The 13,579-nt window shown below is 41.7% G+C and overlaps 2 protein-coding genes across 2 annotated transcripts in view; one reads left to right on the top strand and one right to left on the bottom strand.

Moving 5' to 3' along the window:
- The window catches only part of LOC145444598 (dynein axonemal assembly factor 11-like), a 135,892-nt gene that overhangs the window by 13,807 nt on the left and 108,506 nt on the right, over positions 1-13,579 (top strand). The window lies entirely within an intron of this gene.
- Positions 3,599-13,236, bottom strand: LOC145444576 (kelch-like protein 9). The gene is made up of 11 exons (XM_080322580.1): positions 12,557-13,236; positions 8,754-8,974; positions 8,528-8,700; positions 8,231-8,370; positions 7,590-7,736; positions 7,405-7,528; positions 7,201-7,336; positions 6,563-6,719; positions 5,520-5,894; positions 4,470-4,608; positions 3,599-4,413 (listed from the first exon to the last, which is right to left on the bottom strand). Exons 1-11 carry the CDS (start codon positions 12,670-12,672, stop codon positions 4,237-4,239), a joined length of 1,905 nt encoding a protein of 634 aa, XP_080178706.1. The 5' UTR covers positions 12,673-13,236; the 3' UTR covers positions 3,599-4,236.

Here is a 13,579-nt window from a genome sequence, read left to right as displayed (position 1 = left end):
TGCGTCTCACGAAAGAAGGTGTTCTGAACTTCTGGTACGTTTGGGCAATGATGTATATATTATATTAGGCTTACCATATTTTGGAAATCTAAAAAGAGGACACTTTTTCAGAAATTTGAGACTTGCAAATCCTGAGAAGAATTCTCAAAAACCGTTGAATTTTTCCCACTTTGTGATCGGTTGACTAAAAAAAAAGGTCATCTTTCCGCTCAGAGCTCAAAATACCGTTTTTCTCTCCGCATTGCTAGGTGGATGACTAAAAAAAAAGGCAACTTGTCGCTCAGAGCTGAAACCACCGTTTTTCACTCCGAAATACCCGCCAGAGCGTCACTTCTGTGCTAATTTACGGCATATCACTCGCAATTTGCTCTAAATCTGACCTAAATTTTCAAATTCAATTTCGGCATTCAAACAAGACATCCGGCACGCCAGACGAATTCATCTGGCCCGCGAAGAAATTCTGAGTATTAGATTGAAAAATTATTATATTTTGTACAAGATTTGTAACAAATGTTAAGATTTTTTGCAGGAAATACTTCCATGCCCTAGATTATAACCACCCGACCAGAGTACGTGAGTTGTCGTTGACGGTTGAACTCCCGTGACCTTTCTCCTTTTCACAGGTGGTCGTCAGTAACTCCACCAACAACCGGGTCCGTGTTTTCGACTCGCGCAACGGCCGCCATCTTTTCCAGTTTGGAACGAAAGGATCGAACGACAGATGACTACTTTCGGAAGCTTCGGCTCTGATCCTGGACATTTTTAGAGTGCAGTGCCCCTTTAAGTACTCGAAAAACGATAGAATGACGTCATGGCATGCATTATGTGAATGAGCCAGAGGTGGTCATGATCCGGCTCAGGAGTATGTTGTTGTGTGTTGTGAGACCGGGACCGAAAGCACAAGTTCTCACCCCTTCCCGTCCACATAAATAATGATTTTGAGCGATGTAACTTCTTGAGGGGGAGCTTGCTATATGAATCTGGTTTCTATAAGCATCTGGCCGTAAGTGAATCCGTACATACGTATATCGGAATGTCAGCAACTCTTTACGGATATAGTTATTACCACATTAACTAATTTATTCGTCAAAATCGTCATGATCATTCTTGACATCAACACGAGTGTCAGCCGAAAATATTCGGGTTCATTTCAATATTATTATACTATTCAAGATTCAACTGTATATTGAAGTTCTGTACCTCCAAGAAGCTCTTGATATATTCAAGTAAGTGAACACTGGATTTAACACTTGCGAATGCTGTTGTGAATAATTCTTTTGAGTGTGGTAAGATGTAGCCTACTAACGATTACATTTCCAGCTACGACAAAAATAACTGACTTGTTAATAAAGTTGTGGGGTCTCATGAGTTGTCGTTATTCAAATCAATAATGGATTATCACAAGCGAGAAGCACCATTCCTATTACCGACGATAACACAGTACCATGTACACAAACTTTGAATAATATATTATCTTGGCGTCGAGGTAACGAATTAACGGGTTCGGATACGATTAACTTGAATTGTGTGGCGAGTTTCATTTCAAGTTGACAAATTAGTACATTGATTGAATATTCTCATGATTCTTATGATACAACTAAAGTCAACCACTATTCCGAAGTGGCAAAACATATAGCGAATAATCTCAAATAATCTCTCAAATTATCTGAAAACGGAACTGAATGTCGGTCAAGTCAAGTAATACTCAGTTTCAAAAGAGTTAGACTCTTAAAAAGATTAGAGTTGGACCAGTAAGTGACAATTTGTTAAGTCCCGTCAGTGGCGATTCTGTTATTCGTTACTTATTGTACTTATCAATAAGAGTTAAAACATAAAGCGTCAAGTTGTTGTTTTCGAATCTTGATGTTGAGCTGACGCTATGTCTGAAGCATTATCCTATGAGCGACCGTAGGATTTTGCAATTATTTCACACCTTTTTGAATAAGCGTGAACTCCGCACAGTATTAGGGTTAGAGCAGAAATAAGTGAGAATTTGTCGGCGTTCGAATCACCGTCTGCGACGGTTCTGTTATTCGTTACTTATTATTCTTCCAGTGAAAGTGGGTTCTGCGATAACTAATTACCAAATTATTGCCTTATGAGTGATCGGTATGCCTATATACCTGAAAGTACGACATGCGAGAGATGCCTATACCTAAAAGTACGACTTGGCAACAGGAGTTTTCAATACGACATGCGAGAGATGCCTATACCTTAAAGCAGAGGTCTCAAACTCAAATGTGCTCGCGGGCCAGTTTTCCCGTTTTGACGACGCCGCGGGCCGCAACACTTATAGGGGTATTTTATGTCTTTCCAAATAGGCCTTATTTGGCGGGAATGAATTGTCCTATTGAAAGTGAGCCGATTCAGCAGACTGACAGTAAACACACTTCGTCAAAATGTGATTTGCTCTTGTATCAATTTGGGCCAGGCACGGAAAGAATCATCACATTTATAACTATTTGAATAGAATTGTTGTTGTACTTGATATATATCCATTATAAGATATAGACACCGTATGGGCGGAAAAATGTGTGATACCATCATAAGAGTTATTGGGTTTTAATTTTGCAGCTACTATGAATATTTTGAATTTAACAGATTGATAATAGAGACTGATCTGATATCAAAACATTTTTAGGTTGAGCATTGTAATTCCAATCCAGGATTCGGTTGTAGGCTACTTCTGAGGCTATTAATCTCATAGCCAAATATCTTGAAGTTGCGCATGCGGCCCGCGGGCCGCGTGTTTGAGACCTCTGCCTTAAAGGGTTACCATTCAACGATAAGACACAATAGCTGCATGCGAGCGACAGGGGATCAAAAAGGGTGGTCGTGCGACCACGAGTTTCGAAGCCGCGTGCGAGCGATCCCTATACCGAAAAAGGTTACCGTGCTAGAGGACCCATAAGACGCAATAGCCGCGCGCGAGCGATAGGGGGGTCCAAAGGGTGGGGTCACAAATACGGGTTTTCGCAGCGGCGTGCGAGCGGGCCCATAAGCCACAACCAGCGATCTACTACACTACTAGCGATTGATGTTTTACGGTGAGAGACTGAGCACCTATACTTCATTCGACATCATATTTATGCTTGTGTTTGAGACTTTATCTTACGATGGATGTGAACTTGTGAGACGCGGTACGTTATTTGTAATTCTTATGAGAGATAAGATTGCTTTAACATTATACTATTTCAAAATTTACTGCAGTATATTTAGGGAAGCATTTTTCACAAAAGCCAGGGGCGGCAGCTTATGCTCCTATACCAGTACTGGCAACTCACTGAGGCATGCTCGCAACCCATTGGGGCTGCAGCTGTGGAACGTATGTCCCTTCGCTATCTCGTATATAATATAAATATACTATTCACCATTCAAAGCTTTTCAATGTATACCGCAATATGAGTTTCCTTCATAAGTAAACGGTAAATGATCGCTACGCGCATTCTCACTGGAGTTATACGCTCTCCGCTGTTTAAATACATCTCAGTGGTTTTGAACCAGCTCTACATTCGAGGTGCACAACGCACTAAAACAGTGCCTACCGATACTTGCCCTGTAAATAGTTTGGATTACGAGTCGCCGATGTCCGCCGTGGTTGAGGAATAAAGTGATTATTCAGAACATGAAATAGCTTTCAAGTGGTAAAAATATCATAAGATGCGAAATCAGAAATGTACAGAATGTGCATTCGCAGCAATTTGCATTGTCCTTGTCACGAGGAACCTGGTATGACACTGAACAGCTTGCTGTGACCGATATCGAAGGATAGATGGCAGGAACCACCATAACCACCCCTATATGTCTATACTTTATACGAGCAGTATTGGTCGAAGGACGAATTTCTAATTTTTTGAAGGACCAAGATAGGTTTCGCCCATACTCTCACTAGTTAGTCAACTGGATATTTGTCAGACTGCTCCCACTTAACGATTCCCGACTTTTAGACGAAACTAGGCCTCGAATACTTACTTTCTACTTGATCGGTAATTTCTACAATTTAAAAATGTACGAACTGACATTTATTTGTACGCGAGTACTAAAGATTATTACTTTTACCATATCTGTTTACGAGCATACTTAAGTATAGATGACGAGTAGACTCTGTAAACTTGTGTGAGCTACACTTCCAGTACTCAACTCCAAGATATATATATACGAAAGGATGGAATTTCCTTATTCCTTCTTGAATATGTTCTATACATAGAGCCTTTACAAACAAAACCGGGATGAAACCTATCGAACGAGGTGATGGGGGAGGGTCAAAGTGCAAAGCCTCAGTCCGGCAAGACCTCGCGGCAGGTTGCCGACTCTTTCCCACTCCTCTTTGTCGGGGTCGTATGTTTGGATTACTTTGATGCATCGGCGGGCGGCCCAGCAGTATCCTCCTACCACGAAGAGCTTGCCATCCAGCTGTTTTAAACATAGAATCAAAGCGACTGAGTTTGCAGATTTGCGTCATTTCTTACCGCTGTGGCGCCGGCTTCGCTCTGACCCATCGAAATGGGCGTGACGGTCGTCCATTGGTCGAAATCAGGGGTGTAAACTTCAGTGTCGAGTACGTCGACTCTCTTGCTGATTCCGGTGTTGCCTCCGATCACGTATACCCTGAAATAGCGTGAATTAGGACTACGTCTGGCAGTCAATCATTTATTAAAATTTTCATCAGATCAAGCACGAGATTATGAGGGTGTCTAATTGACATGGAACAGTCTTTTAATCGGACACCCACCTTGGCCTAGCAAGAGCATGTAACTAGAGGCATATTAAGTGGCAATTCATCAACGATAGTTATAGTTTCGATTAGGGCCCCACCGATATTGGATTTTTGGACTAATATATATCACCTCCACCGATAACACTGATATATTCAGCCGATATTCAAATTAAGTGGAATCTACCACAAAATGCGCATTTTCATAACTTCAGAGCAGCCAGTTTAACAGCTTTACAGGCATTGTCATACTCGAACATGAAATAAACTAGAAAGGCTGCATCTGGACATCTTGAAAGTGTAAACTATATGAAATACAGCAATATTCCCAGTCTAGCGGCCAAGGATTACAGTGTTATGACTTCCTACAACCATGTTGTGACGTCACGAACATTGCCGATATTTTTTCACCTCTAATGGCCGATACCTATCATTTCTTCAAAGTGTGATATCAACTCGATATTATGGGCGAACCGATATTCGGTCGGGCTTTCGATGCTATTGTCCTGTGTCGCGGAATGTGCAAAACTCGATTGGTCGTATTGCAGCTTGCGAAACATGTAGTACATTTAAGCTACGCGCGTTGTTCAAATGACATATCTGTAAACTCTTCATCGATCTGCAGCATTGTAATGTGACGTAGAACTGGCAATATATTCCTTGCGATTGGGACAATGGTACATATTTGAACCTCACACACCATTCACACTGTTCTGATACCATCATGAGTGATATTTGAATACTCGAATCGAATCATCCTCGTACTCGGTTTTGGCCAACCCTACTACTCAGTTGTTCAACGTACTTGTCTTTGAAGGTGACTTGACTGTGCCATCCTCTCGCGTACTGCATCGGCGACCTGCGCTCCCAAATATCGTGTTTCGGGTTGTAGCAAAGCAGGGCGTCGCTGAAGTTGCCGTCGCTGAATCCTCCGCTCACGTACAGCTTGTCGCGGTGCACCGATCCGTTGTGGTCGCACAACGCGTTCTGAGTGGAAGCAACGTACTTCCATCGATCTTCTTCGACGCAATAGCATTCAACAGAAGAAAGCCTTCCGACGGAATTCACGCCGCCTACAGCGTACAATCGATTGTAAGCTGGAATTGCGCTCGCGTGAAAGCCAGCCCGTCTCTCGTTCATGCTGGCAATCTTCATCCAAGTATTGAAGCGCGGATCGTACCTTCAATGGAAACTAGAGATGTAAAAATAGCATTCCATTAAAAAAAATAAGCCCTTGAAGTAGCAGTCGCAGTCTAGAAGTTCCTGCAGTAGGCTGTCAAACCAGATAACAGTTGCTATAGAATAGCACACAAGCACATAGCCTTTGACATTCAATACATTTATCCCTTGAGTTCGCTAGTGAATTTTACTATTTGTGACACCACTACAGTACGGTCACACCACCGTCCCTTTCGTGGCATTAGCAACCCGGACTCAAACCTACTCGGGACATTGGGCATCTTGGGTTGAAAAGATACATCCACATTTCACACTTGTCAGGGGCGACGGATTAAATGTATAAGGTGTGGGCAGTTCTGTTACTGTTGCATGAATGGCTTTTCTACAAGCTGGAGTCTTGAGGCTTAAATATTCCGTATGAACATCTCTTTAACCATAATTTACTGTTTGTTTAAAGATATGTGTGAATTCGTTGAATTCACATTAAAACTGCATTTGTAACTAAACTAGTGGCCAAATGTGGCGTAGTCTTTGCCTTCAAAACAACTGCTTAAAAAGCATCAGTAAAAATTTAGACTGCAAATATCGGTCAAGAATAATTCAGATGTCTAATTGCATCGCGTTGTTGAACGTATCGCGCCGTTAGAGTCACGTGAAAATCGAGCGTACCTGGTAACGGTGGTAACGGCGGTCTTTCCTCTCTCCTCGAAATGGTTTTGTCCGCCCAAGATGTAAAGGAAGTTGTTGAGAACTGCGACGCAGTGAGAATGGACTCCGGTGTCCATGCTCGGCAAAAGAGTGTAAGCGGTCAGCTCACGGTTGAACACTGCCGTTAAAGGAAGGTTTAGCAAAGGGTCCTTAAAATGGGTCTACGAAAGGGAAATGTTGAAATTCAGCATCAAGAAACTACAAAACCAGATTATCCTTTAGGACTGACGTCGTGCTGTAATCATTAGTTAGGTTAGCTTCACTTAATCATGGAATAGCCTCAATATAGTTAAGCTTGATGTGATGATCTTTCTTATATAGTCACGAGGTAGCTATTTAAACATCAGATAGCCTCCAAGATTGGGCCACGGACCACAAAGTGAAGGTCTCTATTTAGTTAGTTATCAGATAGCCATTTGGACACTATATAGCCTAAACCGAGATTGGGTATCAAAGTAAAGAGCTGTTTTTAGCCATCGGGTTCTCAAATTTATGGGGTACACGCGACATCCCAAAAAACTTAAAGGGGTTCGCGATCGAATAGATTTAAAAGCCCCTAGTAAGCGTAAATGCTGCTTTTAATGCGAAATAGTTAATACCTTTCAATTGGTTGGACACTTCATCGGTGTTGTCTGCTCCACCCAGAACCACGAGTCGCGTGTCGTTTGATCTGACGCGAGTCCTCGAGGACGGAACGATTGGTTGCGAATGAGGAAGCATGTGATAGCTGCTAGCCTGTTAGAAAAGAGTTGGTCGTGCAAATAAGGCGAATTCACGAAGATCAAGCGAACAATTCTATATACCTCGAGCAGCAAATCATTGCATTTTGACCTCATGAAGTCGACCACGTTGACATGGACCATCAAATCTCTCGGTGGCATCAACGGAAAACGAATCTTTTCCATTAGCTTGCGGATGAAAGCTTGTCTGAAAAAAAAACAAGCCGTAGTCACGCGACAGCCGGGAGCAGTCAGCTGCTGAGACAGACCTGGATGGATCGTACATGATCCACTTCAGCGTCGCGGCGAAAACATCGAGTTCCGACATAACCTTCAGGTCGTTGCTCTCCAGCAGGTAGTTCATGTTCTCGAAAGTAAGCTTCTGGAGCTGGTTCGATTTCAGAAAGTCGGGGAATCTGGAAGCACAAATATGATGGAGTCGGTTTCATGAAACCTAAACACGAAGGGACGGAAGAGTCTTTTCCCATGGTTATTTCATGAAGCCAGGCATGATAATTACCAAAGGCGCACCAATCATAGGTGATGAGAGAAAAGAGAGAGATTTTATTGTTTCGTCACCTGGAACATCAGCAACAAACAAATTATAGCATGTAAAAATCTCCAGAACAAAAACACATTTTCAATGATATTAGCGTGGGGCTAACTGTACATAACGGTACAGACTAGTGACGGTGATATGATCCTCATGGTAGGCCGGGCCCTGGAGCTATTAAGCAAAGATATACACTCGTTCTGGCTGTTTATGATGGTATATAAAACGAAGAAAACTTATCATGGGCATAAGAGCGCCATTTAGTAAGTAATCAAAAATAAACTAGCTCTTCTACCAAAACAAACCTTCCCAAAATAACCACAGGCTTCAGCTAGAAGCAATTTTACGTATAATTACCGTTCAAGCATGAACTTGTAAGCTTTTTCTTCTAGAAGGGACATGCTGAACACTTCAGCAATGTGGATGATATCAACACAGGTGTTCACATCGATCGCCGAGATCAGAAATTCCATGCAAAAGTCGAGGACGGCTTGGATCTGTAGTTGACAAATGATTAAAGTGACATCAAGGCTCGTCGCACTGATTGCATATTGCGACTCGGGTCTACGCATTGAAACTTTCTCACTTCTATTTCTACATTGATGCCGGACTGCACTGTAACAGTGCAGAATAGATATTACATCGATATCTTACCTGCATATGTCTTCCAACAGCAAGAATGTTTTGCACGATGTTCATGTTGATCGGCAGCCTGCCGGTGTACATGAACTCGACGATATGCTTCAAGCCGTCGCTACTGATTCCACGCAGTTCAATGGACTCAGAAAACCAGGTGTACTTGGAACCGTCGTTACGACAAATTTCAGCTGGAAGGCAGCCTGTTATTTTTCGATTTCTTGTATACAATTTTGAGCCTCACCATTTTTGGTGTCCTTAGTGAACATTTCCCTGAAGTAAGGACTGCATGATGCAAGCAGAGCGCGGTGAACCGGAAAGCGCTGGTTTCCAGTAATCAGCGTCACGTCACAGAGTAAATTATTAGCCCTCAGCTCGTTGAAGCCGCTCAGAACTGTGCTGTTGTAGGAGTTCGACGAGAAGACAGTTTCCGGGTGGCCGTTTTTGAATGTTGATTGGCTGAAACTACAGCAATAAATTTGAGTATTTCGCGTCAACCAATAACACGGTGCCTTGAAAATCAGGAGCCGACGCGATAAGTTTGTACATTCTTATTTTTTATACTGATGTTTTGCCTCATTGGTTCATACGGCGATGCCTGGTCCAGAGTTGGTCAACGTGAGCTTTTCCCAATTATATTATAATTTTTACCCACATTTACCTACACAGATTTTCGCAAATTAGATTAGAATTAAAATGAATGAATTCGCAAAAAATTGGAAATTGAATTAAATCCTGCATGAGAAAGAAAAAATTAATTCTGGAGCAGGGCTCTTCAACCCAGTGTGTACCAAAATCTTCAAAGGATGTACCACTCAGATGGGGTGTACTGGGGTGTAAAATGGACCAATAACTAGCTATCACAATACGTTGGCAAATTTATGGTTCAGAACATGTTCACCGCGTCTGCAATATCGTACAATGTTCATATCAGCTGTACGTTGCTTGCAAATTACATTCCTTTTGTGAAGTCATATGCATATGCTTCTCCTCATGCTTAGGGCGATTTTTTTTGACATGTCAAAAAAAGTCAAAATTAGGTCAAAATTGTAGCGTTAAGTCAAAATTTGTCAAAATTGTTTACAAAGTCAAACATTTTTTGACCTTTGTATTTCGTTTGTATAGTAGATTTTGCGCTGTCGGTGAACTTATCATTTGAAATTATACAGCTTGTAGCCTACTTTATAGGCCTACCGTTGTAAACGGCCCATCGTCTGCTCATTGTGAATCATAAACGGTCAAATGAAACAAATAGTGTCATGGTTTTATGGTCAACGTACCGCAAATCCTAACTGAAGCAAGACTGCGTGGACATTGCATGGTTCTTATTTCAAGAAGCGCAAGCTGAAAAATCGTGATATAGACAACATTGTCAGAATGAAGCAAAACGGTGTGTCACCAACAGTGTACACACAACTTCAGTGTTGTCAGCCAACAACTGCTGCTGTTGAACATTCTTTCTCCATTCTTGGCAAGCTATACTCAGTAAGGACAGACACTTTCTACTCGAAAATGTAGGAAAGTATCTTTCGTTGTACTACAACAAATTTTAATTATTTCCATCATAATACGTAATTACGGAATTCTTCATAGGGCCAGATTTCGGTAAAATACTAGTTTTTTTTCATGTACAAATTTGTCAGTTTTTGAGCAAAAACGTTTTTTTTTTCAGGTCAATCTACTTTGTAACGACAGACAGTTCCAACCAGAAATGGAGATAAGTAGTAGGCTACAATTTTAACATTATGTGCGAAAACACCTAATTTGCATACGTGAGGTCAAAATTTGGTCAAATTTTTGATTTTCAGGTCAAAATCTTCCGTTTTTTAGGTAAAAAAATCGCCCTACTCATGATTTACATGTTGGTAATGGGCTAATCGGATCATTTTGGAGCAGAAGGAAAGGATTTTTGTCCTTGATGTTTTTGCGGCATGTACACCGACTCATGATATACAATATACATACACTTTTAACGTAAGATATGTCTCAAGAATTCAGTGATAGCACAGAACACCACATGGGCTCTCGGCGGTGCGAGGCTCCCAGTAGTTAATTCACCATGAGTATAAGACGCCCAGATGGGCCATGACGAGTCTCCGCCGGCCGTATATGATGTATATGGAATCGAAGTACGGCCACGAATAGCAAAACGGTTGAATACCCCTGGTTCAGGCTTACTATACGGAATCAATGTGTTATACCAGGGGTGGGCAAACGTTTAAGCTCGCGGGCCGCATTCAGCATTTGAATCCATTCGCGGGCCGCACAAAATAAAATTGGGATACTAAGCGCAAATCCAATATTGTTGTATGATTATATAGTGACCGACGACATGGAAATAATATATATGTATTTGTATATTCAAAACAAACCAGACATTGATTTGAGGATAACGTATACGCGTTAGAAACATTGACAAGAATTTATAAGCTGGTTGTCCCCATGGTCAAAATTAAATATGAAGGTCGATTGTCCCGATTCTTAAAGTTGGATGTAAATTAAGTCTGTGACCAGCGATCTGTTCATAGATATGCTATGCTGATTATTCTTTTGGTTCAACTCCAGGACACACAATGCTGACAGCATCATGACCATCATTACGATTCTACAATATATTAATATTATAAATATAAATACTTCTCCACATACAAAGAACCAATATATATAACACACTAGCGAATCAGTTTTTCCAAGTACAGCACTAACTGAAATGAATTTGCTCGTGTTGGCAATCTAAAATCACACTCGCGGTCCGAATTAAGTTATTTACCTTCACTTTCTGTGAGAAATTGAAACCTTGCAAAATACATGGGTCTCGACTCTCGAGGTCGGGCTATCGCGCCATCAATGGAATAAAAAATACCATGATAAGCATCAGGACCGTAACAGCACTTCGTCAGACCCCCCCCCCAGAACATTGGTTTTGGGCCCCCTCATTCGGTGATAAACCGAACTTCTGCTATATACGCTGTTTGCCCCTACTTATCATATAGATTGGGTATCCTTTTTGTGCTTGCTTCGTCTTAACGCGCGAAGCGCGAAAAATTTCTGGTAAGAATATAACTTATCATTATCATGTTGAAATATATTGAGAAAAAGTTTAATCAAGTACCCGCACCAATTTGATTTTTGTAGGCATTTTCTCAATTTTTTACAGCGTTTCTTGAGGCTTTCGCGGGCCGCAGAAAACGGTGTTGCGGGCCGCATGCGGCCCGCGAGCCGTAGTTTGCCCACCCCTGTGTTATACAGTCAGGGGTGTATGAGATTGGAGTGAACGCTAAAAGGGTGTACCACGACGAAAAATGTCGAAGAGCACTGGTCTATAGGTCATACCATAGTGGCATAGTGGCATTGGGACGCAACAATGCTTTTTGGACCTTTTTCTCTTGAGCTACTCTCTCGTTTCGCCAGACAGCATTGTTGCGTCATGAGCTACTCTCTCGTTTCGCCAGACAGCATTGTTGCGTCCCAATGCCCATCTCCATAACAATGATAAATTCGAGGCTGATTGTGGGAGTTCCAGGGCCACGAGCGGAATAAAATTTATATTTTCGTAATCAGTGCAGAGTCAGCTTTCGATTGATTTATGCTCGGCAAGCCGGTCAAAAATGACCGTCAAATTGCCTGTAGCCAAATGGAAATTGTGACGTGATACAATTTCACTGAGCCGTGAGATTTGCTTGTGTCGACACCATATAGGACACTATGGTCATACCAAATCAGAGTTGATTCTCGTAAGCACGAGAATGGCAAATGTCTGTACATCAAGCTTGGCTCGTTTCACAAGATACAGTTCTCCTGTATCATTTTCAGGAAAACCAGTAACTATATTAGAATTTAAACCATTTCACAAATTTGATTTGAATTAGATTACCGGCATTTCGCTCTATCCAGTCTATTTTGAATGGACTGGTTGTCCAAGTCTGGTCTGGTGAAGCTGCGAGCGTATGCAAATCACAGTGATGGGGAATTATTGAATCATAGGGTTTCTGCGACTAAAGTTCTGCGACTAAAGCAGCAAAGCCTGCCCGTATGTAGTTCACTTACTTGTCAGACTGAGTCCGAAAACTTGACACCGAAGACGCGTCAGTCGTTGGCTTCAGCATGAGCTTAGATGACATGATGCTGGTTAGGCTACGAACTGTAACCCGGATGTTTTTCATTATGTTGGAGGAAGGAACGCATCATGTTGAATCGAAAGTCAACCAATCGCTCTGCAGCGAATTCCTAACGTTCATCGTCACCAAAGCAGTTGAGTTATCAACGAGAATTATAGTTTCGTTACTATTTTCCGCTGTGGAAGGCTGTAAACCCCGATCGGCCGTATTGCAGCACATGAAACATGCAGTATAGGAACTTTCGTGACATAACCGTCAAGTCGTGTTCAACCCACAGCATTGTCACAGAGTGAGATGAAATAGGCATAGTCGAAAAAATACCAAATAATGTAATGGTAAACTGGCATTATATTATTTGTTGTAGCATAGAAGGTGCATATTTGAAATTTGCACATCTTTCACACTGCTATGACATGATAATCTGTGATACTCGAATATTTGACTCGAATGCTACTAGTCAATTCAGAATCGAATCACTCAGATACTTGATTTTGCTCAGCCCTGATTCCTCAGCAACAGCCTTATCACGAAACGTAACTATATTGTTTTGTGCGATCAAAGCTTGGAACTACGTTTTTATCTACTGATACGAAAAATGAGCAAGTTTGTGTTAGTCCACATCATCACTTCAACTTTCAGCTAATACAGATATCTGTCCAACACAATCGCATGAAAACGGCTCATCACGTATCTAAATCGGCCGTAAAGTGATCAAGAATTGTTCGCTGCGTCGCCGACTTGCCAGACTAGTTCACCGACTTGACAGCACCGCCCCCGGGCATGAAATATCTCGCAGGCACTCTCGAATCGATTGCCATGAAAAGGTCGACTTCTTGTCGACCGAGATTCCGCCAAGAAGTCCTGTTTTATGTAGTTGTTCTTACTGCGTCTTTAAAAAATATATCAAAGAAGGACCCCTTAACGAGCACTATTGTGTCGTTTGCTAGGATAC

Source organism: Botryllus schlosseri, chromosome 8 (genome assembly GCF_051294905.1).
Source record: "Botryllus schlosseri isolate E-star chromosome 8, Bs_hap1, whole genome shotgun sequence".
Classification (NCBI taxonomy): Eukaryota; Metazoa; Chordata; class Ascidiacea; order Stolidobranchia; family Styelidae; genus Botryllus; species Botryllus schlosseri.
This window is presented reverse-complemented; position numbering and strand designations above follow the sequence as displayed.